Source organism: Phaethon lepturus, unplaced genomic scaffold, assembly GCF_000687285.1.
Source record: "Phaethon lepturus isolate BGI_N335 unplaced genomic scaffold, ASM68728v1 scaffold6577, whole genome shotgun sequence".
Taxonomy (NCBI): domain Eukaryota; kingdom Metazoa; phylum Chordata; class Aves; order Phaethontiformes; family Phaethontidae; genus Phaethon; species Phaethon lepturus.
Window position 1 is genome coordinate 19165 of NW_010549708.1, and position 26748 is coordinate 45912.

Genomic DNA, 26748 nt, shown 5'->3' on the forward strand with positions numbered 1-26748 from the left:
CTCACCAACTCTATGAAATTTAACCAGGGCAAGTTCTGGATTCTCCACCTGGGATGGGGTAATCCTGGTTATACCTACAAACTGGGGGACGAGAGGCTGGAGAGCAGCGCTGCACAAAGAGATCAGGGGGTTTGGGTTGATGGCAAGTTGAACACGAGTCAACAGCGTGCCCTGGCAGCCAAAAGGGCCAACCATGTCCTGGGGTGCATCGAGCACAGCACAGCTAGCTGGTTGAGGGAGGTGATTGTCGCACCCTACACTGCACTGGTGCGGCCCCACCTTGAGTACTGGGTGCGGTTTTGGGCACCTCAATATAAGGAGGACATCAAACTATTAGTGTGTCCAGAGGAAGACGATGAAGATGGTGAAAGGCCTCGAGGACAAGACTTACAAGGAGCAGCTGAGGTCACTGGTTTGTTCAGCTTGGAGAAGAGAAGGCTGAGGGGTGACCTCCTCACAGTCTACAACTTCCCCAAGGCAGGCAGCAGAGAGGGAGGTGCTGATCTCCTCTCTCTGGTGACCAGTGATAGGACACCAGGAAATGGAATGAAGCTGGGTCAGGGGAAGATAAGAAAAGGTTCTTCACTGAGTGGGCGGTTAGTCACTGGAACAGGCTCCTCAGTGAAGTGGTCATGGCACCAAGCCTGTCAGAGTTCAAGGAGTGTCAGGATGATGCTCTTAGTCATATGGCTTAGTTCTAGGTAGTCCTGTGAGGAGCAGGGAATTGGACTCGATTATGTTTATGGGTCCCTTCTAAGTGAATCCTTCCAGAGACTGGCTATGATGCACTAGTTAAGCGAACTAAAAAAAAAAAAACACCACAAACAAAAAACCTAAAACCAGGCTTTCAGGGTTTTATCAATCAGCAGTAAAAATGGTTTGTTACAATAAACAGTTTTCTCGTAATTAAATCAAATTACATTTATTTGGAGCAAAGCATTACTTCAGGTTTACAAGGCCTGGAGGGAGGGAACACCAGTTGTAAAGCCTTTATCTGTCTGATAAACTACACTGAAATTTCTAAACTAATTTTCTGAAGTAGTTTGGTTACCATGTGCCAAGGTAAGGAATAATTTTGCTAAGTGCAAGCTTGGAGATTTGTTGTTTCTATCAGCAGCATTAATGCAAAAGGCAAATATTTCATTTTCTGTACTCTGACATGTCTAATTTGAACTCCTGTTTATCTACCACTGTACAGTGAAGAAAAGTACTCGTTTTCCTCTGGGTCTGATCCAAGGTCCTTTGGACTTGATAAAACTAGGAGCAAAAAGAAACTAAGAGAAAAAGAGTGAGGGAAAGCAATTTTAATGGGTTTTGAATGATGACCTCAAGGAGGAAAATAAGTAAAAAAGTAAAACAATCAAAAACAATAATTCACGTTTGACAAATCAATCAAAGACTCCATGTGCCATCCATAAATTAGAAGACATTTTGGGAAGCTTGGAGATTACCTTCTACCATGCAGTGTGCCTTTCTATCACTTGCTCTGGTAGACCTATGTAGTCAATGTAATTCAAGGAGGTCAAAACAATCAGTGCAGATATTATATGTGTGGAACTGTGCATAAATGGTCTCCATTATCACACTGAATCATGGCACTACCTAAAAAATCTTCTCATCCAACAAAGATCTGTATTTTATAGCAAACCACAGTATCACAGTATAAGTTTTATAAAGGCAGGGAAGTAAAGAACCAGGAATGAAGGCCCAAATAACACTTCTACTGAACAGCGTTCATCTGAAACTTGAATCCCTCGTTCTAACACATCATTAAGGTCCATGAACTGCATTACTCTTGCAGGGTTCTGCAAAGTGCTGCTCCTGCACCGGTGTTTATTTCTGTAAGGAAATTGGTGAGGAAAGAAGATTTTTTTTTTAAAAACATATTTACAGTGAATGGCAAAATATATTCCTGATGAGCTTCTACTGAGCTGTCTAAATTACTGAAATGGAAAGTGTGCAATCTCAAAATCTAATTACAAAAATAAACTCCAAAAAAATATATTTACTTTGGTATACACTCTCAGGTATCACTTGTAATGCTTGGCTTAGCTCAGAGTCAAGATAAACAATGCTGTAGAAAAAACATACGATGAATCCTTAATACTGCTCATTTACCAATGCATCTCTTTTGCCTGTTCTCCCTTTCTTTAACCTTCATTTCATAATCCAACAGGATGCATAGATACATTAACATGTTACAACTCCAGCGCCCATTTAATACTATAGTGGTGATACTTAAATGTGTGGCCAACATATTATTTTTCTCCTTCTTTGTTAAGCTTTGCTGCTTTATTTTAAAATCAGAAGCTAAAAAGCAAGCAAGCAAGCAGATACTATCAAATAATACATAATTCCATAAGCCAGTGAGGTATTCCAACTAGGAACTTCCGTAACTTTACTTGTTTTTTAATTAACTGATCCTTCGGAAAAAAATTTTGCAAAGTCTCCTTTTTTCCCTAGTCTGGCTGTTCGTTCTTATTCCATCACTCCCTGTGCTGATAAAATTGGTTGTGGGATTGCAGTAGAAGCTTATTAGTGAAATAATTAATCTCAAAAAAAAAAACAAAACCCCAAACCCAAAAAACAAGAAAAGTGTGTCCAGCTGCAATATGGGGGCCATCCTTGCACTATGGAAGAAGAGAGAGAGAAATCTTTTACACTGAAAAAAGAAAGGTATAGGGAACTATGTTAGTTAGTTGAAGCAGCTGGTCAGCATTTTTCATTCATATCATTTACCTTTTTGAAACTAGTAAAAATAAAAATATTTTCTAAAAATATTTTCAGACCATTCAACATTTTTCAGTTTTTCATCTCAGTTGAGGATTTTCAATATTTTGAATATTTTTCTTTTGCCATCTTATGCTTTTTACGTTTGCTCTGTGTCTCCAAAATGGTGTCCCTAAAGCGCTCCCAGAATGCCCTCGATAATTTAAATTTTATACTTTTGTTTATTTTTAAGGAATTTTTCTCATATATGTGTATTTCTTCTTTCTGGAGACTATATTTGTGGTGTAGTCTTCGGCTTTTTTGGTCCTACAGAGTTGCTGAACATCTTGGTGGTTGCTCGTATAAAACAGACTTTGGACTGTAACATTTTAACCGGAGCGTGTGCGCCACAAGCTGAAACCAAAAGCTGCTTTTCCTCAGGCCGACTCCCTAACCTGTTGATTTATGAAGCATGCACTGATAACGTCTCAATACTCGGTCTCTCTGTCATGCCCCCACATGACATTGTCCTGCCTCACGTAGCAGCTGAAACGCCCTATTACCCTCAGAAGGTTCTGCTCAGCTTACTGCAGTCACGTTGTTTTCTGGTGGGGCTGAGAATTAATGCAGTATTTTTCCCACTTACCCCCGGATCCTGAGTCCATAGAGACTCTGTATTAGTCACTGGCATAGTTAGCTGACTGATTTGATTTAAAAAAAAAAAAAAAAGGTGTGGGGGGAAGCAAGCCTTCTTTTACTTATACCACTATGAAACCATCAGCATATCCTACCCCAGATTCAACGTTTACTACTCCAGATTCCCTGCATACTCTGCACCGTGCTATTCATGTCTATCTGATTGCCTTCCACCAACTTTCCAAAATGCCTCTTATTCTCGTGTCCCCACTGAGGACAGATATTCCACTTCACCTGTGTGATTTCTAAGGCTTCCAACATTTGTTTGGACACGTGGGTACCACCGTTGTAGCTTTCTCTTCTGTAGTGTATTTAAGTGACATTCTATACCATTCAGCTATCAGTAACAACAGGATTAAAGGCACCCTCAGAAGGAGCTATATTGGCTATACATAAACTTTCTTTGACAAATTAGTATTTACCAAAGTCTTGCTCTTTCTCTTTAAGAGAGATACCTATCAAAATAAAAGGGCTTGAACAACTGAAATCAATCAGCATCAGGAAATGGTACATTCTGATGGGCCCGAGTCATCTGTGTGAAAACTGGCAGCTAACACTGCAGCCCCTCCTCGGGAACACATGGTTAGGAACTTCCCGAAAGCTTCTAGCTCGCTGTTTCTATTTGTTTGAAGATTTTTATCGCGTACGTAAACTATTATATTTCAGGTTTATCACTCACTATGGTGTTCAAATGTCAAGGGGAAATATCTCAAAATGGGACAAAAAATTATTTGGTTGTATAATAATGTCTAGTTACTAAAGCAGACAGGTTTTGTTAGGTCAGGCAGGTTTTTGTGTCCTTCAAAACTACAACCCAGATGTTGAAATCTTGGATTAATTCTTAGCTCTTGCTCTGGTTTTAATTTTTGCATTAGATTTGCAGGCAAAATAATGAGGAAATTTGCAAACAGAAGGAAAATCTCACAACAAAAGCGACGAGGTTGTCATTTACGGAATATGAAAGTCAGTTCTCAGAAAACACAAATGTCAGGTGACACTAGAATGACATATATTCCTAAAGAATGGAAGCTTATTTCAAACAACAATAGCTGAGAAGATGAAGTAAGCTACTTTCCTCTGTAAGAAACAAGGCTTTAGGCATGGGTAACATCCAATGAATAACATGCCAGAAATGTTACTCTGGCTTGGCTCCCTAAGACTTTGTGTTGCCTAACCCAGCCAAAGTGCATTTATTTCTCATTTCTCACTACGGTGATCAATATAAGCTTATATCCAGTAAATGCTATGGAAAAAATGCCAATTACTTCAACCAGGACAGAATCAGAACCTTTGCTTGATTTTTTTCCACACCAAGAAACAATTGCTCTGACTTCACTGTTTTTACAGCTAAACCCCAGTTCAACTATCTGAATTTTAAAGACTCTTCTGGCACAAAGACAAAATAGCGGCCTTCTGCACTTTTCTGAGTCTGTTCAATTATCTCCACAGCCACCATCTTAAATAGTGTTTTTTGTTACAGAACTTACGATTGGGAAAGGTTTGACCTTTGTATCTCTGCCACTAACTGGCACAATGGGCACAGCTCAGAGCAACTCCATGGACACCCTCTGAAATCTGTTCCGACAAGCTTTCTATGGTATTTTTTGCCTTCCTAGCTACATCGCAAGCTAGCTTTAAAATGCTTATAACAGTTAATAGTACCAAACATCCCTCTCTGCTTGAGTTATTACTGACTGCATCAGTAGTATCAAATTCTTTCTCCTTTAATTTCTTTTAATTTCTTTAATAATTCTGGTCTGGGCATCTTATCATTTCTGTGCCAATTGCACTCTGAAATTTTTTGAAATTCCTCTTTTTAAAATAATTATTTTTAAATTCTGAGCAATGTCATATGGCTTCACTTGGGCCATGTTGTTGGTTTTCTCCTATTTCTCTCTTTTGCTTCTGATCTCATCACCGGGGATTTTCTCTGCTTTTACCTACCCATGACCGCCGTAAGGCAGTCTGTCTGCAATCCTTGCAAAGGTTCTGTCCTTTAGTTGGACTGAGGACCACCTCGTCTTCTCTTGAGCAATGCTTTGTGGTCATCATCTGCAGTCGTCGTCTTTTTCTTCATGCTTGCATTACAAGGCCTCCACCAGCCCTGTGCCTTTGTTGGTGAAATGTCAAGTAATCCTGACTCTTGTGGTTGTTGAGCCTGGGTCACCCACTGACGTCATACTGACGCCACTATGAGTTCCTCTTCCTGCTTCTGCTGGACCCCAGGTACCTATAATGTTGCAGTCTGTGGACCCTGTTGTTGCTCCTAAACTGCAGCCTCATGCTTTAATCTGTTGTTTGCTACTGGGACCAGTAGATGTTACCTTTTCCGCTATACAGAAAATGGGTAAAATTTATAAATGGGTGCTACGACTCTCTTCTGCCTAGGCATCATGGTCCTTCAGGCCCTTTATAGCATTGATCATTTTGCCATCACTTCATCAAGGGGAACACGCATTCCCCTTGACAACTTTCCTTGGCAATTTTCTGTGGTCCCCTTCTTAATGGGCTGCATTGCATTTCTGCCGCAAAGCATAGTCCTGCAGCTGTACCATCCCCTTTGCCGCCTTTGTTCAAACTTCACTCAGAGGTCCTTTCTCATCACAGTACAAAAATAAAATGCTTGGACTGTTTTGTCTCCTTGCTTATGTAGTGCCCCTCAGCCAAGAGAGCTAGATGCTCCTCCATCCTCCTCCAGGGACTACTATATCTGGTAAATGGTTCTTAATCCCATCACAAGATCTCAATTTCCATCCAAATTAAGTTAAAAAGCATGACTAGGTTTGATGCCTTCAAGCTGTTTTTCTTGTAAATATTGTGACAGAAGTTGCTTGAACTAAGTAAAAACACCACGTAGGGTTTAATTGGTGGCTCAGGGAAAGATTTATCAGTCGTACCCGTGTGTGTGTGTGTGTCTGTGTACATGCATATCTACACACAAATATATATGAATATATCGCAACCTAATCTTCACTCTCTTTTCATTGCTCAGCTAATTCAGCATATTCCTGCCTGTGTTTAGGAGATCTAGCTGCTTAGAAGGGCAGTCCTCCTCCCTCCTGGCTAACCAGGAGGAAGCACCTTGTCAAGGAAATGAACATGCCTGGTGCGTTTTGTGAAGTACTTTTTAGTTGGACAATTGTTCCAAAACCACATTTTTAAACTAACTCTATGTCAAGTATACCTAACTAATTACACACAAGCTGGCATGTTATGCATAAAAAGAACACATTTTTTTCCATTTCATCATGTTCTGTGTGTATCTGCTCATCACAGAATGTCATAAATTGTGTTCAGTGCCCTATGTCCACTGTGACTCCGGCAGAAAAGCAGGATGCCTGTTCTGCTGCTGCTTCTGCATTTTTTTTAATTTATGCTTTCTCTTTGTACACCTGCAATTGTGGAACTACTGAAGCCAATTATATCTCCCAAGTCTTTTCATAAAACCCATAAACTCTATTAGGGCATTGAGAACAAAAGTCCTGGACAGAAATGCATAGCCTCCCTAAAGCAATTTGGAACTTGACTGAATTACCCACAATAGTAATCCATGCATTTATAAGTTTCTCAGACAACAGTTTCAAGACCACACTAAACAGGAATTCAGCTAAAAATAAATCAAGATTCATTCTGGATCAGCCAATTTCAAATCTAAAAACATCGAACTGAATTTAACATTGATTGTTCCTCTTGGGTGATGTTAATTGTTTGCGTGTTCAGTAGCTGTGCATTGCCTATCTTTAATCACTTAACCTTTAACTCAACTCTGTAAATTCCCTACGCCCTGAATCCACACTGTTATAGGTCAGTTTCTAGAGTGATGGGAATTAACGTTGGTCCTTGATTACATCAGTCATGTAATGATAGGAGAAATCTCCAGCGTTCCATATTTCAGAAAAGTGTTGGCTACTCATGGTTTTCCCAAGACTTTAGAATTTTTTTTTCGTAAGTTTTATGTTATTTTTTCCTTCAGATCTATCCTTCTTCTCACTTCCTCTCTTGCTTTTCATATAAAAAAAACTTCATTCTTAACTGTTGACCTGTATATGGGAGTCTCCACTAGGCTATGGAGATTTTAAAGCATTTAAAACTTCTATTATTGAACACAAAACAAGGAGGAAATTATTTTCACGGTTATTCATGATGTGTTCTTGTAAGTATCACGTAATTTCATCTATTTCACCTCATCCTCACACATATTTACCTGAAGATACAGTGTGTATGCATGTGTCTTTACACGTATGACAGAGAGAAAAAGAATTTGGAGCAAAGATAATTTATTTTGCTAATGTATTTATTTATTATTTGCTGAGGAATTTAATTTATTTTCAAAATGTCAAACCTGTATTTTGTTCCTTGGGTACACAGAAATTGAAGCATAATCAGTTATTTCATTATGTTGTTGAGAGAGGATGGCCCTTATACATAATGCTTTTCTGAATCTGTTTAGACAAGTAAACCGAAGAGCTTCTTTAACGTATGGACAACTATTTCCAAATCACTCTGTTTTGTTTGTTTCTGCAGCTATCTGCACAAGAACAAATACCTGGAAATTATCAATGATGATGCATTTCTGGGAGTGTACAGTGGACCAACTCTACTGTGAGTACGAGAAAATGAAGTAGAGAAAGCTTTAAAAATAATACTATTTTAGGTTGCACTTTCTTTCCCACCGTTATTAGCAGCAGAGCACCAGGGATTGGAATGGCAAGTTTATCAAAAGAATATCAGCAACAAAAGCTGTGCTTTAGGGAACTGATTTAAGAAATGCTTGCATCTTGCGTTAGAAATACTGTTTCTACCAATTTTTCTTCTCAAAGAATCTGTACTACAACCTGTCTGATGACTGTACAATCGTAGTACAATGGTAATACAAACTAAGGACTCTAGTAGCACACGTAAAGGAAATTGAGACAGAGATGAAAAACTAATTTTAGACAGAATAAAGTTACTTCTGGTGCTATCTTTTCTTCTGTCTCATGTAATTTGTCTTTCAGTCTGATTTTTAGTCCTCCAAAGAACTCGTCACTAAAATTAGGAATTGCAATACAGAGTAAAAAAAAAAAAAAAAAATTAAGAAGTTTAAGAAGAATCATATTCCCTGACTCAAATCATCTAGCATATAACATAGCACATAGGACTGATCATGGGGAGAACTGAAGTGCTGGAAGTGAGATTCCCACCTCCACTGCAAAGCCAGAAGGTGCCAGCAGTGCTGACTCCATGTAAGAATCAGTTTCACTTTCTGCTCTTCAGGAAAACAGCGTATTTGTATCAGAATAACAGAGTATTGTTCACAGAAGGAATCCCTGTAGCTATCTATAATAACAAAAAAGTGCAGAAGGCATTCTTTTTCTCCCAGAATCTTTCCAACTCCAGAAAATCAGGCTGGCTACCAGTGACATAGCAATCGACAGTAGAAGTTGTACTGGTCATAACCACTTTATGCTAAGAAGAGTTGTGTCCCTGCAACTGACCTTTGATGGCAAGGTCATCATCAAATCTCTGGTTCTCTCTGTCCCCTGCACTTCAAGTCAGATGCATTGCCTGTGTGTGAATGGTAGCCTGTCTTCTGCTTCAGTCGTCTAAATTACTTTGTCGTGTGGGGTGAAGAGGAAGATCTGGCTGAGGGCCCACCTTTCAGGGCCACATCATTCCTCCACATCTCTTTCTACCACAAGGTCCACTGGAGTTATTAGCAGAGTCCTTGGGAACAGGGTCTGAGACCAGTTCTGGGGACTATCAGGTTTTCCTTTCACCAGCTTGAGGGGAGAGAGAAGCAGAGACCATTCATGGAGTCATAGTTCTGAAGCAAATACCTTAAATAATTGGACATTGGAGGGGCAGTCCATAGTAATCAGTCATTCCAACAGCAAACCATGTCAAGGCCCTGGTCCACCATCAGAAGGAGAACTAGACATCTAGACAGAGCAAAAGAGGGTGTTCTGGAAGCAGAAGGCAACAGATCAGGAGGGAAACCTGAAAAAACTCACAAAGGGGCTGTTAAGCCTCCTGCTCAGGGAGCCTTTGTGGTGGCTGTTGCTCTTCTTCCTCCCTGCTAGTTGGATCACCTTCATTTCCACTGCTTCAGCTTTCAGGAGGGCTCAGGCCACCCACCCCTGAACTAAGATGGTCATTGTTGGAGGACTGTGACAGAGGCTGTGTTGGTGCCGAGTAAGCCTTTTTTATTAGTATTTGCCTAGTAAGGCCTTTCTCTTAATATTGCACATGGCACCAGAGAAGCCCTTTCTTACTCTGTTCCTGGCCGGAAAGACATTTTTCGGTTGATGTAATTTTACCTGGACACCGTATTTCCATTACACTACTACTTTGTCATAACAAATACACAGTCTCAAAGCGAGGTGCGCTCGCCCGTTATGTCTGGGGTCTCGTACGGCTCACGGCAAGTCTTCCCTCCGAGGCTACAGGTGGCACAATGGGCTGAAAAGCCCCTTCCTGGGGATGGCAGAAGACAAAACACTCGGGATCTTAAGTCTAAGGGAGGTGAGAGCTTGCAGCAGCACAAGTTTTGACTCTTGGCGTTACTGTGGGTATATAAAGCACCAGTGTTGTTGTCAGACGAACAAGTAACAGCATGCTGCAAATGGTTGTGGGGTTATCATATGCTATAATAATGTTGCCAGGTAAACTCCCGCTGCAAGGGCTAGCTTTGAGGTGTGAGAGCTACACAAAACCCCTTGGTTTAGGGGGTAGAGATGACTTCCCAGGACATGCGTATGTAACGGTGAAGAACTTCCTTCTCTCTGTTTTCAAGTTAGAGTTCTCAAATGCCTTGAAATTCTCCTAATCTTCTGTAATTATTGTGGTAGCCCAGCTGCCATTGATCCTCAATCTTAGGATGTATTTTACATTTGCAGTCTAAACAACCAGTTATTCATCTCCCGTTAGAATGACATACCTCCAGGACTAACAATAGTCCTAGTAGTATTTCTAATTAGAGGTGTGGTCCTACAGTGACATTACAGAGAAAGGTATTGCTTCTCAAAGGCAGAAGGCATAAAATGGCAAAGTAAGCAACAGTAAATCAACAGTGACTAAAAAAAGAGTATTTCACATCACGATCCTTTGATTTACTAGTTCTAAGCTGAAGATCTGAGGAAGGTGTCGTGGTTCAACCTTGGCCTGCAGATCAGCTCCACACAGCCACTTGCTCACCCCTGTACCCAGTGGGATGGGGGAGGGAAATGGAAGGGTAAAAGTGAGAAAACTCATGGGTTGAGATAAAGTTTAATAATTTAAAAAAGGATTGGGGGGTGGGAACAAAGGGGCGGGGGGCAAACCCAAAAGAACACAAGTGATGCAACAAAAACAATTGCTCACCACCAACTCACCAATGCCTAGCCAGTCCCCAGGCAACGGAAGTCCCAGCAAAATTCCACCCAGTTCTTATTGCTGAGCGTGTTGTGATATGGTCTGGGATATCCCTTTGGTCAGGTGGGGTCAGCTGTGTCCCTTCCCAACTCCTTGTGCACCCCCAGCCTGCTCGCTGGCGGGGCGGTGAAAGTAGCAGAAAAGGCCTTGACGCTGAGTAAGCACTGCTCAGCAATAACAAAAACATCCCTTTATTATCAACGCTGCTTTAATTCACAAACCCAAAACATAGCCCCAAACAAGCTACTATAAAGAAATTTAACTCTATGCCAGCCAAAACCAGTACAGAAGTGTGCAAGATATAACTAATTTTTAATGTAATTTTAACATAATTTTAATAGCAGCTTTAGGGACTTCTGTTAGCCATGGATAACCAGGAATTATTCCACATGTGATGTAGGAAAGGTTTGTTATAAAGCGAGATATCTTCCAGCAACAATTTAGAGCAGAATCCTTCCACCTGAACAGACCTCTTAGGATCTTCATGAACTAGAACTACTTAAACAGGAACAGAATAGTTTCTGAAACTCATACATATGCACTGCCTTGAGAAGGCTGAAGTCTAAATGAACAAAAATTGAGCGGAACCCTAATATTTATTGTTGTGTCATGTCAATGGCCGTTAACATCTCCCACAGGAGGCAGAAATGTGCTTGAAAATGGTGCTTTATTACACACCCCCCACTGTACCATTGAGACTAATATTAATGAGTTAATTATAGAGAGACCAGAGATTTGTTAACTTGCATAATAGCCTGAGAAGTCTGACCAATACAGCCCTTCCATATCCCCCTTGGGTAGTGTAAACAACTTGGCTTATTTTAATAAACAATTTGTTAAGTCACTTTTGGTTTAGGCATCTAGCTGTTGTTAGCTGGCATGGGAATTTGTGGACATTGAATCTTCCTCAAAAAGAAAGTTCTCCTTACAATACTGTTTCCTCTTGAACATTACGTCTATGAAAAACAATTGACAGAAGATAAATATTCATTTTTCTGGGGCAATGGATGGTATTGCTTACAGTGGAAGCAGTATGGAAAAAGAAATTAAAAAAAGAAAAAAAAAAAAAAGAAAAAAGAAAGGAACAGTTATGGAGCTCAAAAAAGATACTCTGTCTTGCCTCCCTACCAAGCTGGCAGAACTGATTGTCCCTGGACGATCCCTTGGAGTCTCTCTGGATGTCTCTGGAGTTACCTTTACGCACTCTTGAAGTGAGATAAGAATTTATGGTTGATGGGAATGTCTCACCCACAGATCTATCATTTACCCTTTTTTTTTACCAATCAGGATTTCAGCAGAAACAGCAATTTAAAGGCTGAAATGCTGACCTTGGATCTACCCTAATAGGGTAATTTTCTTCCATTTTGGCTTTAAACAGAATCAATGAGACAATTTAACTACAAAGAATTGTGCCTGGCTATATGTATGTTGTGTGAGTTTAGCCACGCTCTCAGACCACCTAGTTAGATGGTATATTTAAGTAGGCATTAAAAAGTTAAGTAGTTTTTTTTTTTAAATCTGCAGTTTACAATAGCAGAGGAAGCAGGGAGTGTGATCACTGAATAGAGGAGAACAGATGCCAATAATTCTGATCCCTTTGTCACTGCTGCATATGGATGTAAACATAGATTTCTCCCTTTAAAAAACTATTTTAAAATAGTTTAACTGTTAACAGTTACTGTTAGTTACTGTTAACAGTTACTGTTAACAGTATAATGACAGTACACTGCTCTTCACCTGAAAATGAAATCTTGGTTAGGATTCAGCAACTCAGTGGACCTGATTTACTACATGCACTAAGAAGAGCTGCTGCCTAGAGCACAAGTTCAAAAGAATACCACAAAAATACTATCAGGGTCATTATTCAATTAGCTTTTGCAAAACATGCAGTTCAAATTCAAAACTTTACTAACCCACACAAGATACATGCGAGTAATTAATTATTTTTAGAAAGCAGAAGTGCTCTTTAAAGTATAATTTCCCAATCTAGGTATAGGTCCTACCTTAGAAGGTTCTGTTCTGTTCCTGCCACTGGGCACTAGCGAGTCTTCAAGCAACAGGAGTAGTCTGCATTTTGCCAATGAAACAATGCAAATTTGTAGATTTAAAGAATCTTTCAGTAGACAGAAATAATATCTGTAGTCTAAGCCCATCTATTGTGTATTTTATGCTTTTTTAACTATTATAGTATTGTAGTACTCAGAAATCTGTATATCATTAGGTAAAAATTCCCAGTGGTACTATGATGCATTCAATCTCGTTTTCTCAATTATCTGTCTTTTAAATTCTCATTATTACTTGATTTCAGTCTACAGTTGCAAGTTGTCAGTGGTGAAAAAGATTATTGACAAAAGCTATTGTCCTTGTATCTAGTTCTGAACTTTTGACTTCATAAAAACAATGATGAATTAGACCATAAAATAATAACCCAGAAAAAAATCAAATCTGAGCAGCTAAGTATCTGTTTAACACTCGTATCATATATACGCAGTTTGTTCAGAAAACAACAGCTCTTAAATCATAAGCTATGTTTTATTCCCACATTCATCTGAAGCTCTCCAATGCCTCTGCAACATTCAATCTAACATGCAAATTTCACGCAAAGTAAGCAACAGCCTAGAAATGTCACATGAAATTCATAAGAAAGCATGCGAGGAAAAAACCAAACAGCTAACAAGCCGCAGTGTTCAAATTGGTTGAGTGCGCTTTGGTTGCTGTTACGCTCCACGGCGTAGAACTCTGCGCGACGGCAGACACACCACTTCCAGTACCTGAGCGAGCTCTGGACCATGGCTACTTAAATGACGCAGTCTGGTCTGGATCTGGGCTAGAAGTGAATTTTGCTGGCACTTTTACCGTAATCCCAAACATTTGACCTCTCCCACAAGGAGTGTGGCTGCCTGGTTTCCGTATCAGCCTTTGCGGGGAGTTGTCAAAGGCTTTGTGGAAGTCCCAGGAGACTCTGAGCAGATCTTAATCACAACACTCAGAGTGGTTTGCAGGGCAGGACTTACTTTAAAAAGTCTTAATAAAAAAAGCCCTTTACATGCTGATTTCCCCCCCGCATATGATATTAGTTGGTGGCTGCCTTCCTGCGGGGCTAAATTGGAGGTTACAAACCTCTTTTACCAATTCAACTACTTCTTCCTCGAGCTGCTTCAGAACTTTTTGGTGAAAACCATCCAGTCCCCCTGACTTGTTATCATTCATTTCATCGGTTTCCTGCCTAACCTCTTTTATAGTCACTTCAGTTTGAGACAGATCCTCTTGACAAGTCTATCAGACCTCTTGTCCATTCTCTTGTGTTTCTTTAAGTCTGCCAGCTCTAGCTTAGCAGTAGTAGCAAGACATTCTTCTCAAATGTTGCTATGTTTAAACATCTTAGTTACCAATATTATTAGATATTGATGAGGTTGACAAAACTGCTGTCAGTTCCCATTTTTCTGAGCACCCAAAGTCAACACTGATTGCACAATGACACAGAACAAAGAAATTATTTAGGAAAATGTGTCTTCTGTACGAAAGCAGACACAGATAAAATAGTCTGGCAAACTCCAACTACTGGGATTCACGTTGCTCTGAAGATTAGTAATTATTATTGAAAACCTTTTCAATCCTCTACTTTCTAGTTTGAAAACAGCTGCTATGCTGCTTGATGCAGATTGTGAATCTGAATGGATAATCCTTAAGACTGGATTTGTGAGGCAAAAAGAAATCCCTGTCAATCCCACACTTTCCTCTGACCAGCTGAAGCGTGGGCCTAGGTAGGGTAACTAAGACGTTATCTTCCACTGGGAGACAAATTATCACCGGACTCCCAGGAGGCTTCTCCATTTGCAATAGCGGTTGTACAGAGAGGTCACAAGACCTCTTGGTGGCAGACACCATACCAGCAGTTTAGGGACTTCCCAAACTGGGGATTTTGGAAACCTCCAAACTTCTGAGACATTGTGCTTAACATGGCCCACGGATGGGACCAACCACCTTTTGTCAGCCCTGCAACAGGATTAATCCTAAATCAATGAGAACTTCAAGGCAGCTGTGCCTATATCTTCTCCCCAAGCAGAGTTTTGAAAAGAAAACCCGCAATACCTGACTGCTTAAACACACACCCATACACACGTACACAAAGGACTTCAAAGGATACAACAGAAATGAAATAGTCTGGTAACTAATTCTTCCAAGCCCTTTCTTCTCGCTGAACAGACCTTTCTTTCAGACTTTTTAACGTCACTTGATAACACTCTTTGAGTTGCCACAGGCTTCGCGGGCTCCTCTCTGCTCCCAGGGAAGTCGTTTGCCCCAGCTGAGCCCTGGGCCGGCTGCTCCCTCCTGCTGGCAGCCCCCCAGGAGCTGCAGCTCCCTCCCCTGCGCGCCCGGGGCCCTGGAGCGGCTCCTCTCTGCGGCTGCTTCCAAAGCACAGGCCCCTGTCCCCCCTCCAGGATGTTCCTCCTGACCCAGCCATTTCTGATGGGAACGTGACACACCTATGAATAAAACCAAAACAAAAAGGGATATTGTCCTTCTCGTTACCTTGCTATGTGGCCTGCACAACGAACCACCGCACTGGCTTTCACGATTTAATGATGCAATTTTGTGAAAAGATTATACCTTTTTTCATTTTTAAGTCTCTTGCCTCACATTCTTAGGTGCCCCAAAACTCATCTCACAAGAGTGAATAATCATTCCCAATCACCTTCTTTACAACATGCATGGCATCTACGGTCTCCTACTGCTTCCAGTCCTGGCTTTTCCTAAGAGAAAAGTCCTTATCTACTCCTTATAATTTCATATATAAACAATTTGATACTTTTCATGATTCTTGCTGTAGCTTTCTGTGCTTTTATTTTAAACTGCATATAGTATTTATAGAACTGCATATAGTATTTAAGGTGCATTCAGATTTACAAAGTGAAGTTTTTCTCTTCTATTTTCTATTTCTTCCACAAAAATTCTTAGCACTCTATCTCCCCTCTACATTACTAAATAGCATCGACCTGACATTTGCAGAGAGGACTCCAAGATCCCTCCAGAGCGCTAGGTAAATTAAACCCCATTGTCATCCACGTACAGTTAAGATTGCTTTTTCCTAAATGCACTTTGCATTCATCAATATTGAATCACGTCAGTTATTGTACTGCTCGGTCACTTAGTATTGCAGGATCCTTCCGCTGCTTCAGTCAATCAGCTTTAGCTTTCACTACCTTATTTTGTATCAGAAACAAAATTGGTTGCAGCTACTTTCATTTTCTTTCCAGTCTATGAATATTTTAGTAGTACCAGCGTTAACCTGGCCTCTGCTGCGATGAGGTGTATATTCAGACACCAGTTCGTTTTCCATTCTTCCTCTAGCATGAAAACCTATCATCTGTTCCCAGGCTTCTCCCCTCACTCTTTTATTTTTTTAATTAATCCAGGAGAACCATTCTCCTTGTCACATAACAGACTAGTTATCTCAACAGCCCTTGATATCTGATTTTGTCAAGGCTTTTTCAGAAATCCCAATTCATTGTACAAACAGGATCATCTTTCTCCGTATGCTTGTGCCAGAACACCTCCAAAGAACTCCCAAGAGTTTGTGAGATGTCATTTCCCTTCCAAAAGGTCTTAGCACCTCCATCACACAGCATTTAACCATGTTGCCTTCCTGCAGGTAGCTGCCACCACCATGAGGACTTGAGGGAGACCCATGGGGGTTGCTGAAAGGCCAGCCTTGTCTTGGTAAGATCTAGTCCAAGATCTTGTTTACCAAGATGTTTTGCTTCAGAAAGACAGCTCTATAAAATAAGGAAATTAGTGAAAAACAAAAAGGAGGAGGCCGCTAAGTTAAGGGACTGGAGCATCCATCATAGCAGGACAGGATGAGAGAGTTGGAAATGTTTAGTCTGGAGAAGAGTCAGGGGACTCTTACCAATGTGTATAAATACTTGGGGGGGGGCACACAATGGGACTGGGAAGAAAGAGCCAGGATCTCCTCCGTGGTGCCCAGTGACAGGACAGGAACCAACAGGCACAAACTAAAATACAGGAAAGTCCATTTTGACATAAGAAAAAACATCTTTACTGTGAGGTACTGGAACACATTGCCTCGAGAGACTGTAGAGTCTCCAATCCTGGAGACACTGAGAAGTCAACAGGGCACAGCTCTGAGCAACCTGCTCCAGGTGACCCTGCTTAGAGCAGGGAGGTCAAACTGGATGATCTGGAAGCTCAACTATTCTGTGACTCTTTAAAAGATAAAATGATAGCAGGCAGCACTCAGACTTTTCTAAGAGACAATAAGAAACATATACTACTTGTCAAAAAGGACTCCAGAAGAACAAAAAAAGAAGTTTATGTGTTTGAAATCAACTAGTTGTGACATATTCAAATATGTATGATAAAAAAAGAAGCTATTAGAAGTAAATAGCCCTCCTACAGAAAGGGGAAGCAATTTCTAACCCAATTTGAAAACAAATACAAGAAAATCAAAAGAAAAAGAAAAAAAGCAGCGCAAACCCAAGTGTTTCAGAAGCAATTTATTTAAAACATAAAATTAGTAATAATTTTCTTTCAGGTGCAAGAAACTAGCCAGTGGGTGAGACTTCTAGAGGGATAAGAACAGCACTCTTGGGAAACAATGCATAGAAAAAAGTTGAATTATTCATTATGAACACCCTAATAATAAAAGTGCTCAAACTACATTCCTACACTAGAACCTTTTTTAGAGAGCAAAACTTCTTTACAGAGTATAACTCCGCGAAAACATCTTGACTTCAAGTGTCAGTAGAAGAGGTTGTGGGACAAAGCAAAAATTGAGTGGAAAACAGTAGCAGGACCAGACAACACTCACCCACCAGTTCTAAAGGAAATCCACCTCCTCCAAGAACTGTGCAACTGAGTTCTTCAACCTGCTGAGGTGGACTCAGTACCAGAGAAATAGAAAGCAGCAAACATACGAAGTTTTCTGAGAGTTTCAGGATGGACTGAGATAGAAGATTTTAATTTCAGGTTATGAAGAACATTGTTTTAGTAATTACAATGCTTTCTATTGAAGTATTCCAATAAGTTAAAATGAGTCTAAAGAGGTCTAAAGGAAAACAGCTCTTCCAATGGAAGATGTAATTTCTTTAAAGAATTTTTTAAAAGCATCTGCTTTTGTATCTGATTGGCTTTAAAAGTGTAATTTTAAAAGTTCTGATATTTCTTTATCATCCATATTCTGCACTATGAGATGTTAAAGACAAGAGCTTTAAAACACAGAGAAAAATCACAGGAGGAATTCATATCCTACGTGAAATTGAATGGTATCAGAACTTAGAAAAGTGATATGAAAACCCCACCTCCTCTGGGTTTGATTTTTGCTGTAGAATTCTATCAAATTCCTAAATAACTGTGAGAATCTGGATATTCTGACATTTGTCTTTTTCTTCCTTTACCTAGGGATGTCTCCAGAACAGCCGTTGCTAACCTTCCAGCCAAAGGACTGGAAAACCTTAAAGAACTAATGGCCAAAAATACGTGGGCTTTAAAGAAATTACCAGCTGTAAAGGTATTTCTTCAGCTAATGCGAGCTGACCTATCATATCCAAGTCACTGCTGTGCTTTCAAGAGCTGGAAAAAAAACGGCGGGTGAGTTTCACTAACTTACATTCAGTTTTAAGGTATCTAAGTAAAGACAATGTTTTAGTATTAATATAAAATTATATCTATGGGCACTTTTGTGACCTTTTTTCCTAGATATAGAGGACTCTCTTTGAAACGGAGATTACAATTTCAAACTGACAGAAGAAAGAAGTGTTGATATAACAATTTGTAGGATCTTTTGCAACAGCTCCTCCTTTTGTTGAGCCCAGAAGTAAAGGCGGAAAAAAGAAAAGGGTAAAGTGCTATAACACAGAATGTGCTGTAGCAAGGACTGGAAAAAGAAGTTTTGGAGGGGTTATAGCCTCATGTCTCATATTTTCTAGCTGAAAAGCTCAGAATAAATTATTTGGTTATAACCGTGTAGACCGATTATTTCACATTCCATTTTGGCAGGATTTCTGGCCTTCTAATCAGAACAGGTGGCGATAGCTTTTGGAAATAAAAAAATACATTTATAGATGTCCTGATGCAACACAACAATTCCTCTGCTGGGGGAAGGGAGGGGGAACGACCTACTGTGATTAGCAGCAGAATTTTACTGCAGAATGTAAGCTCATTGTAAATTTCTCCAAAGTTTAATAAGGTTTAGAGAATTCTCATCCAGGCCAGCCCCTGATTTAGGAAGACAGCCCCAGTCTTCACTGTTGCAGTATTTGTGGTTGGAATGCATAGTATATTAAAAATATGCTATGATAAGTGTATTAATTATTCAATAACAAGCTCAAAAAGGAATAACATTCACAATTATAACAGACTGGGAAAGTGAGGAGAGAAATGAAACAGAGGAGTGGAAAGATTCAAAACTTGGACAGGAAGAATGTGCAGAAAGAACCCAGCACAATCCAATGACTGAAAGAAACGAGTGTTTGCTTGTCTATTAGTAAAATTAGTAAAAAAATATTAGAAAATTTCTCACACTGAATTGTATGCAATCTCAAATTGTAAGCAACCCCAAATTCTACACACCTGGAAATGAGAAATCTTAAAGGTTATGTGATAGTGGATGACAGTAATCAAAAAATTTGATGCCAAATTGCAATTTTTTTTCCTATGAAAAGTATGAACAATTTTCAATTACAAATACAGGTGCATCACACCATGAAGTACAGGATTTCCAACTACTACGCTGCTAGTTAGCTGTAAAACACCTCCAGGAAATACGCAGAAATTAAAATTCTGGAAATTCTGGGAAAAATTAATTTGTGAGCAAAAATTAAAAGGAAAGCAATACTGTGTATATTATCTAAGAAGTTATAAACAGCAGATAAAAGTCTTGTTACCTACTAAGAATGTAGATCCTGAGTAGGAAGCAGGATTATGGATGCTGAACAAGCGAAATTAAAACTGGGGATTGCTGATAGCAACAACGGAAAAAGATAGTTTTAAGAAAAGCCCAGAAATGTTCAAGCTTATTGTTCACTATACATTCTGTTAACAGAAATATATCTGATCACATTTTTATAGATATGTTTTTATTCATGGTGATTTGCTTTTGAAGTGTCCCCTTTGTCTACTTGCTGTACTCCAGTCAGATTGCAAATGCCAGTGGTGATTTCCCCATCCACTCTTTCAGAATCCTGGAGTACCTGACATGTAACCAGAGTGGCAGTCACAGTTTTCGTAAAAGAAGATCAGTCAAAGCTCCGAGAGGTCAATTTTACAAAGATTATGCAGAAGAATACACAGATCACACCGATACTGTGTATGACAGAAACACCGAGTTCACAAAATTTCATGAAAATTCCCATTATTACATCTTTTTAGAAGAGCATGGAGAAGGAAATTTTGGGTTTGGCCAAGAGCTCAAGAATCCTCAAATGGAAGACATCCAGACCTTTGACAGTCATTATGACTATCCTGTCTGTGGAGGCAATGAAGATGTAATATGCACTCCAGAGCCTGATGAGTTTAATCCCTGTGAGGATATAATGGGATATCAATTTCTGAGGATTGCAGTGTGGTTTGTGAACCTGCTGGCCATCCTAGGTAACATTTTCGTCCTTTTCATCCTTCTCACCAGCCATTACAAACTGACTGTACCACGCTTTCTGATGTGTAACTTGGCCTTTGCTGATTTTTGCATGGGGTTGTACCTCCTCCTGATTGCTTCGGTTGATCTCTACACCAGGTCAGAGTACTACAACCATGCTATAGAGTGGCAGACTGGCCCTGGTTGCAACACAGCTGGCTTCTTCACGGTCTTTGCTAGTGAACTCTCTGTATACACACTAACTGTGATCACCCTGGAGCGCTGGTACGCCATCACTTTTGCCATGCGCCCAGACCGAAAGATTCGCCTCCGGCATGCCTTGGTTATCATGCTGGGGGGGTGGCTCTCGTGCTTTCTTCTTGCCCTTTTGCCACTGGTTGGCGTCAGCAGCTATAGCAAAGTCAGCATCTGCTTGCCCATGGACACTGAAACACCAGTGGCTGAAGCCTACGTTGTCTTTGTTTTAATATGTAACATTATTGCTTTTGTCATCATTTGTGCCTGCTACATAAAAATCTACGTAACTGTGCGAAACCCTCAGTACAAGTCAGGGGACAAAGACACCAAAATTGCCAAGCGGATGGCTGTGTTGATTTTCACTGACTTTCTGTGCATGGCTCCCATCTCTTTCCATGCTTTATCTGCCATTATGAACAAACCATTGATAACTGTCACCAATTCCAAGATTTTGCTGGTACTCTTCTATCCACTCAATTCTTGTGCCAACCCCTTTCTTTACGCTATTTTCACCAAAGCTTTCCGAAGAGACATGTTTATCCTGCTAAGCAAGTTTGGTATATGTGAGCATCAGGCTCAAGTCTACAGAGGTCAGACAATCTCAGCCAAAAACAGCAGCGGCTCTTATGGGCAGAGAATCAGCCGAGGGATAGGTCAGATTTTTACAAGCATTCAAGACCCAGTCAACGATTACCTTCCTGCCATGACAACGCAGAACCAAATTCTCACGGAAGAATGCAAGCAAACTGAGCTATAACATCTCAAAGTATCACAGCCACAGTTTGGTCAAGAGGTGGTTGTGGACAGTGAATCAAGTGAGAAGATAACATTCTCCATACCCTTTTTCCCTAGCCTATCCTTTGTGATGTCTGAAAGTACCTTCAGTGTGGTCTTTTAGACAAGTCACTCATTTGAACATCTTGCCTCACACTCTTATCATGCAGGTCAAAAGATACTCTTCTGATGATAATGCTGGAAGTAGATGTGAACGCTCTATCTAAATAGGAAAATTAATAAATATTAACTCAGAAAATATGAAATATACCCTCATCTGAAAAATTTAAGGAAGCAGGAGACCAAGCATAGAACTTGGGGGTACTTGTATGACTAAAAAAAGGATATAAAGTTTTATAATTAAAATGAGATTATAAAAATATTAAAGGTTGAAGTCCTCAAATGCCATCTGCCTATGTGTCAAAAGGTTCAACTGGCTTTCTAATAGCAAATTTCTAAAACTTCCACCAGGGCCTAAAATGGAACAGACTCCTTCTGCTTCTGCCATCCTGACCTAAAACAAAGCTAGCCCTTTGTTTGCAGTTCTTGAGTTAGTTGAGTGAGGTGGGAAAAGAAGCCTCTTCATATTGCCTTCATAGTGGTAAAAGGCAAATGTCATTGATTTTGCATCTGCTTATAAGACAGCAGGTAAGAAAATTTAGGGCATTTGTCTTTGCGTGCTGTAAAAAGTCCCTTACTATGACCCTCTCACTTTTTGATAAACCTACTTAGGAGATGGTTTAGTTTGAATTTGTTTTGAAGACCAGTCTATCCAGACAAGTTAATGACGTTTGTGTTTTTTCGATGGCTAATACTTAAGACTGTACTAAATTTTCTCTCAATTATCCGTTCCTTACCCAACTCCAGTACAGTTTAATCTGAGCATGCTTATTACTCTGAACACCCTGTAACTACTACTTTCTCACCACTACTGCTATCTCTGCTTACCCCTCTCTTACAGGGCTAGAATGACTTTCCTTTTAGCACTTGCTATGTTGAGCTGCCTCAAATCTACACTTAGACAAAGGGAGTGGATCATACCTTCAGGTTACCTCCTGCCCTTCAGTTACTGAATTGAAGGCTAACCACTAGCTCCTCCAACACAGTTTAAGAACATGTCTCCATCTTGTAGCGAGATCAGTTATCTGTTATCAGTTATCTGACTTCTGTAATGGCTGCAGTACAACTACATAAACCACACGGTTAGCTTCTGGTTGAGCCATAGCCTGTCTGTGGTTTCAACACATACTCCACCCTGCACTTAAGGAAATCCAAGCTCAGATACAAGGAAGAATGCACAGTCTTTTGCTCCAGTGAAGCACTAAAGCATTCTTCTGCCATACCTGCTCCTAGATGAAGCAAAGCCAAGCTCAAGCTTGGCTGTGCTCAGTTGATACCTACACCACAAACAAATGAACCAGGGCCTGGGTCTCTACATCTCCTGCAGACATCAGGACTCAGGGTAGAGCTGCTCTGCACCAGCTTGCTTGTTAATAGTTGTGTGGCCCGAGTGCCTCATTCTGACAGCAGGATCAGACCTGTTCTCAGCCAGCTGTAAAGACTAGCTCTGTAGGACCGCTACCAAGCTTGCCATTGATCATTTCACCCGTCCATCTGGAAGGCTAACAACGAGAACGAAGAACATTGGGTGAATCTTTGCCTTCAGGTAGGTAATTTAAAATTAATTTTAAGATTAACTATTTTAGACAATAGTCAGATCTTTTATAATGTGGGTTAGTAGTACCCAGAAAAACGTATCGGTAGAGCCCCTCAAACGGCTAGCTACTACAGCTGGAAACTGCATGATTGCAAATGTCATGTATATGCTCCCAATTCAAACTCAGTTTGATTCCATATTCCTGATTATAAATGAAGGCTGCTTCAGTAAGCAGAAACAAGGGCCTAGATTCACCATCTCTGTGAGATGGTCTCAAAGAAAAATTTTTCTGTCATTGTTAACATCATTAAAAAATTACAATATTGTATTCTAGATTAATTTAGCTGCTTATTTTGAAGAGGAGCATGTTTCCATTTCTGGTTGATTCTTAGTAAACTTTGAAACCAAAACTGCTGAAAACCATGCAAGTAATAATTTATGACCTCCTCTGTGATCTGGACTCACCTAGTGTTAACCACAAACATAAAAGTAGCTTCTTAAGCGGTCAGATCAGAAAAATTTCCTACTCTTGAAACGACTGCATTTGGAATGCTCTGGCCGTGTCCGAGAGGCCCATTAAAAATGTGTTATCTCAAGATGCAACCCCCACCCTGGGTTCTGTCACCCTTCTGATACTGGAATAATCATTAAAGGCAGAAAAAAATTCCTGAGTGCCTTTACTTAGCACCTCAGCAGCAGCTAAGACAATCAAGTTCTAATAGACAAACTGTACATTTATGCTACGTAGTTCATAGATACTAGTGTACCAGTGGAAAAAGAAAATCCAAGCCTGAATCATATTCTTTTTCAGAAAGAGATGAAAGAATAAATGAACATTTATTTTAAAAGTGCTTTTAAAAGTAACATGGATCACTTATTTCAAATCTCTTTTTACCTTAAAAAAACCCCAGAATATTTGTTCCATGGAAATTAATAGGATGTTGGAAAGATGTGGGATGTTGGACTGATTGCAGTATGCTTTTGCATTAATACAGCTGTTTGCTGTTACTAATGGCTGATGGATATATTTACACGTTATTGAACTTTATCTCCCATCATTGCGTATATTTTTTGTCTATTAAAAGAATTCTATGACGTTACTTTTATGAACAAAGTTTGGTATTTCTGGTTTATGTCTTGAATATTCCTTCTTGTGTTTAACTTGGTCAAAAATATTTAAAAAGCTATTGGAAATATCCAGGCAATAGACTTCAAATAATTTATTTGCCAGACTTTTTCTTGTAAATGTTTGTATCATATAGATATTCTCTTGCATTTCTGCTCAATCAATCCCTTCAGCTACTTTTGGTTTTGCCTATACCCTTATGTAATACTTGTTATTTTAAATCTGTCTCAGCAAGATGTATTGTTTCTGGCATTCAGTACATATTTTCTCTAGAATGCTTTAGAAATAGTGCAGAGCATTGGAATAAAATGTTTTGTTTGAAATTGTACAAGGCTCAGCAAGTTTTTCTGAGGGTTTTAACTTCTTTTACAGGAAAAATATTTTAATACTATTTCTCTTGCACCCAACTTAATTGTTAGAATCATAGAATAGTTTGGGTTGGAAGGGACCTTTAAAAGGTCATCTAGTCCAAACCCCCCGCAAGAAGCAGGGACATCTCCAATTAGTTCAGGTTGCTCAGAGCCTCATCCAACCTGACCTTGAATGTTTCCAGGGCATCTACCGTCTCTGTGGGCAACCTGTGCCAGGGTTTCACCACCCTCATGGTGAAAAATTTCTTCCTTAGATCTAGTGTGAATCTGCCCTCTCTTAGTTTAAAACCATTACCCCTTGTCCTATCGCTACAGGCCCTGCTAAAAAGTCTGTCCCCATCTTTCTTATAAGCTCCCTTTAAGTACTGGAAGGCTGCAATAAGGTCTCCCCGGAGCCTTCTCTTCTCCAGGTTCAACAACCCCGAATCTCTCAGTCTGTCCTCAGAGGAGAGGTGTTCCATCCCTCTGATCATTTTTATGGCTCTCCTCTGGACCCACTCCAAAAGGTCCATCTCTTTCTTGTGCTGAGGGATCCAGAGCTGGATGCAATACTCCAGCTAAGGTCTCACCAGAGTGCAGCAGAGGGCAGGACTTGCCCTTGGTGAAGCCATGCTGGCTGTCTCGAATCACCTCCCTCTCCTCCATATGCCTTGAGTTTCTAGGAGGATCTGTGCCATGTTCTTCCCAGGCACAGTGGTGAGGCTGACAGGTTGGTAGTTCCCAGGGTCCTCTTTGCTACCCTTTCTAAAAACAGGTGCAAGGTTTTTGTCCAGTCTCCAGGGACTTCACCTGACTGCCAGGACTTCTCAAATATCATGGAGAGTGGCTTGGCAACTACATCAGCCACTTCCCTCAGGACTCTGGGATGCATCTCATCATGTCCCGTAGACTTGGGTATGTTCATGTTCCTCAGGTGGTCTTGAACCTGATCTTCTCTTACATTAGGAGGGACTTTGCTTTGCTCCCCCAGTCCCTGTCATGCAGGCCGTCCCATCAAGAGGTGTGGGAAGAGACACTGCCAGTGAAGACTGAGGCAAAGAACTCATTGAGTACCTCAGCCTTCTCCTTGTCTGTTGTTACCAGTTTGCCAGTCTTGCTCATCAAGGTGAGGGGGGTATGCTTTCTTTGACCTTCCTTTTCTGGCTGACATGCCTGTAGAAACCCTTATTATTCTTTGCACTCCTTGCCAAGTTCAGCTCCAGCCACACCTTGGCCTTCCTGACCCAATGCCTCCACAACCAGGCAGCGTCCCTTCCTAGGATACCTGTCCCTGCTTCCACTGCCTGGGCATTTCCTTCTTGCCTTGTAGTTTGACCAGCAGGTCTTGACTCAGCCAGGCTGGTCTCTTGCCTTCCTTTCCTGACTTCTTGCACCTGAGGATCAAGAGCTCTTGCACTCTATTGAAAATGTCCTTAAAGATCTGCCTGCTCTGTTCTGCTCCCTTGTCCCTGAGGGCACTTTCCCAGGTGGTCCTATTGACTCACTCCTTGAAGTTGCCAGCTCTTGGTGGGTCTCTCCTCTCCCTTGGCATTTCTCTGCCTCAGAAAACCCCCTGTGCTCTGAGATGTGGATCAGGCCAGCTCCGGAGCAGCTCCCCTCGGCGACGGACTCAGGGGTTCTCCTTGGCCAACCGATTGTTCTCCTGGGCTGGCCTACAGCCAAAAAGATTGACTACATGACACACTGTTTGACAGAGGTTTTGGGTTTTTCCCCACCACTACCCGGGGAAGGAGTGTCCTAAATAGCCATCTCAGACAGTGCATCAGGGATGGGAAGGAACAGTAGTAGTACTGCTGAGCTCTAGGGTTCCAAAACCCCCAAAATTTATGTCATTAATTACATTCCAGGTAATCAGAAGAATCACCTAATAGCCATGAGGTCCTCTTTAAAAGACTAAATCTGGAACCTTATCTTTTCCATTCTCTTTTCTAAATCTAATGTGTACATGACAGTGATTAAGGATTGGATACTTGCATAGTAAGAAGTTTGTGTGGTGAAGAGACTTGACTGCAGGAATTCTCAGAAAAACTAAATGAATCTGCCTGTATGCAACCTGAGAGAAGATCCCTCCGCTCCCACTAGGTCTTCCGTCAGAGCAAATGTCCTTTGTCCCATATTTGCCAAAATTTATGCTGCCAAATTTTATGGTCAGTAATTCTTGTCGGGGAGG

At 40.5% G+C, this 26748-nt stretch overlaps 1 protein-coding gene across 1 annotated transcript in view; it reads left to right on the forward strand.

The window, feature by feature from the left end:
* Nucleotides 1–21407, forward strand: part of TSHR (thyroid stimulating hormone receptor) — a 37471-nt gene extending 16064 nt beyond the window's left edge. The window contains exons 6-8 of the mRNA XM_010290338.1: nt 7930–8007; nt 18220–18408; nt 19997–21407. Of these exons, the coding sequence (XP_010288640.1) occupies nt 7930–8007; nt 18220–18408; nt 19997–21407 (1678 nt within the window). The remainder of the gene's footprint in view (nt 1–7929; nt 8008–18219; nt 18409–19996) is intronic.
* Nucleotides 21408–26748: the final 5341 nt, after the last annotated feature.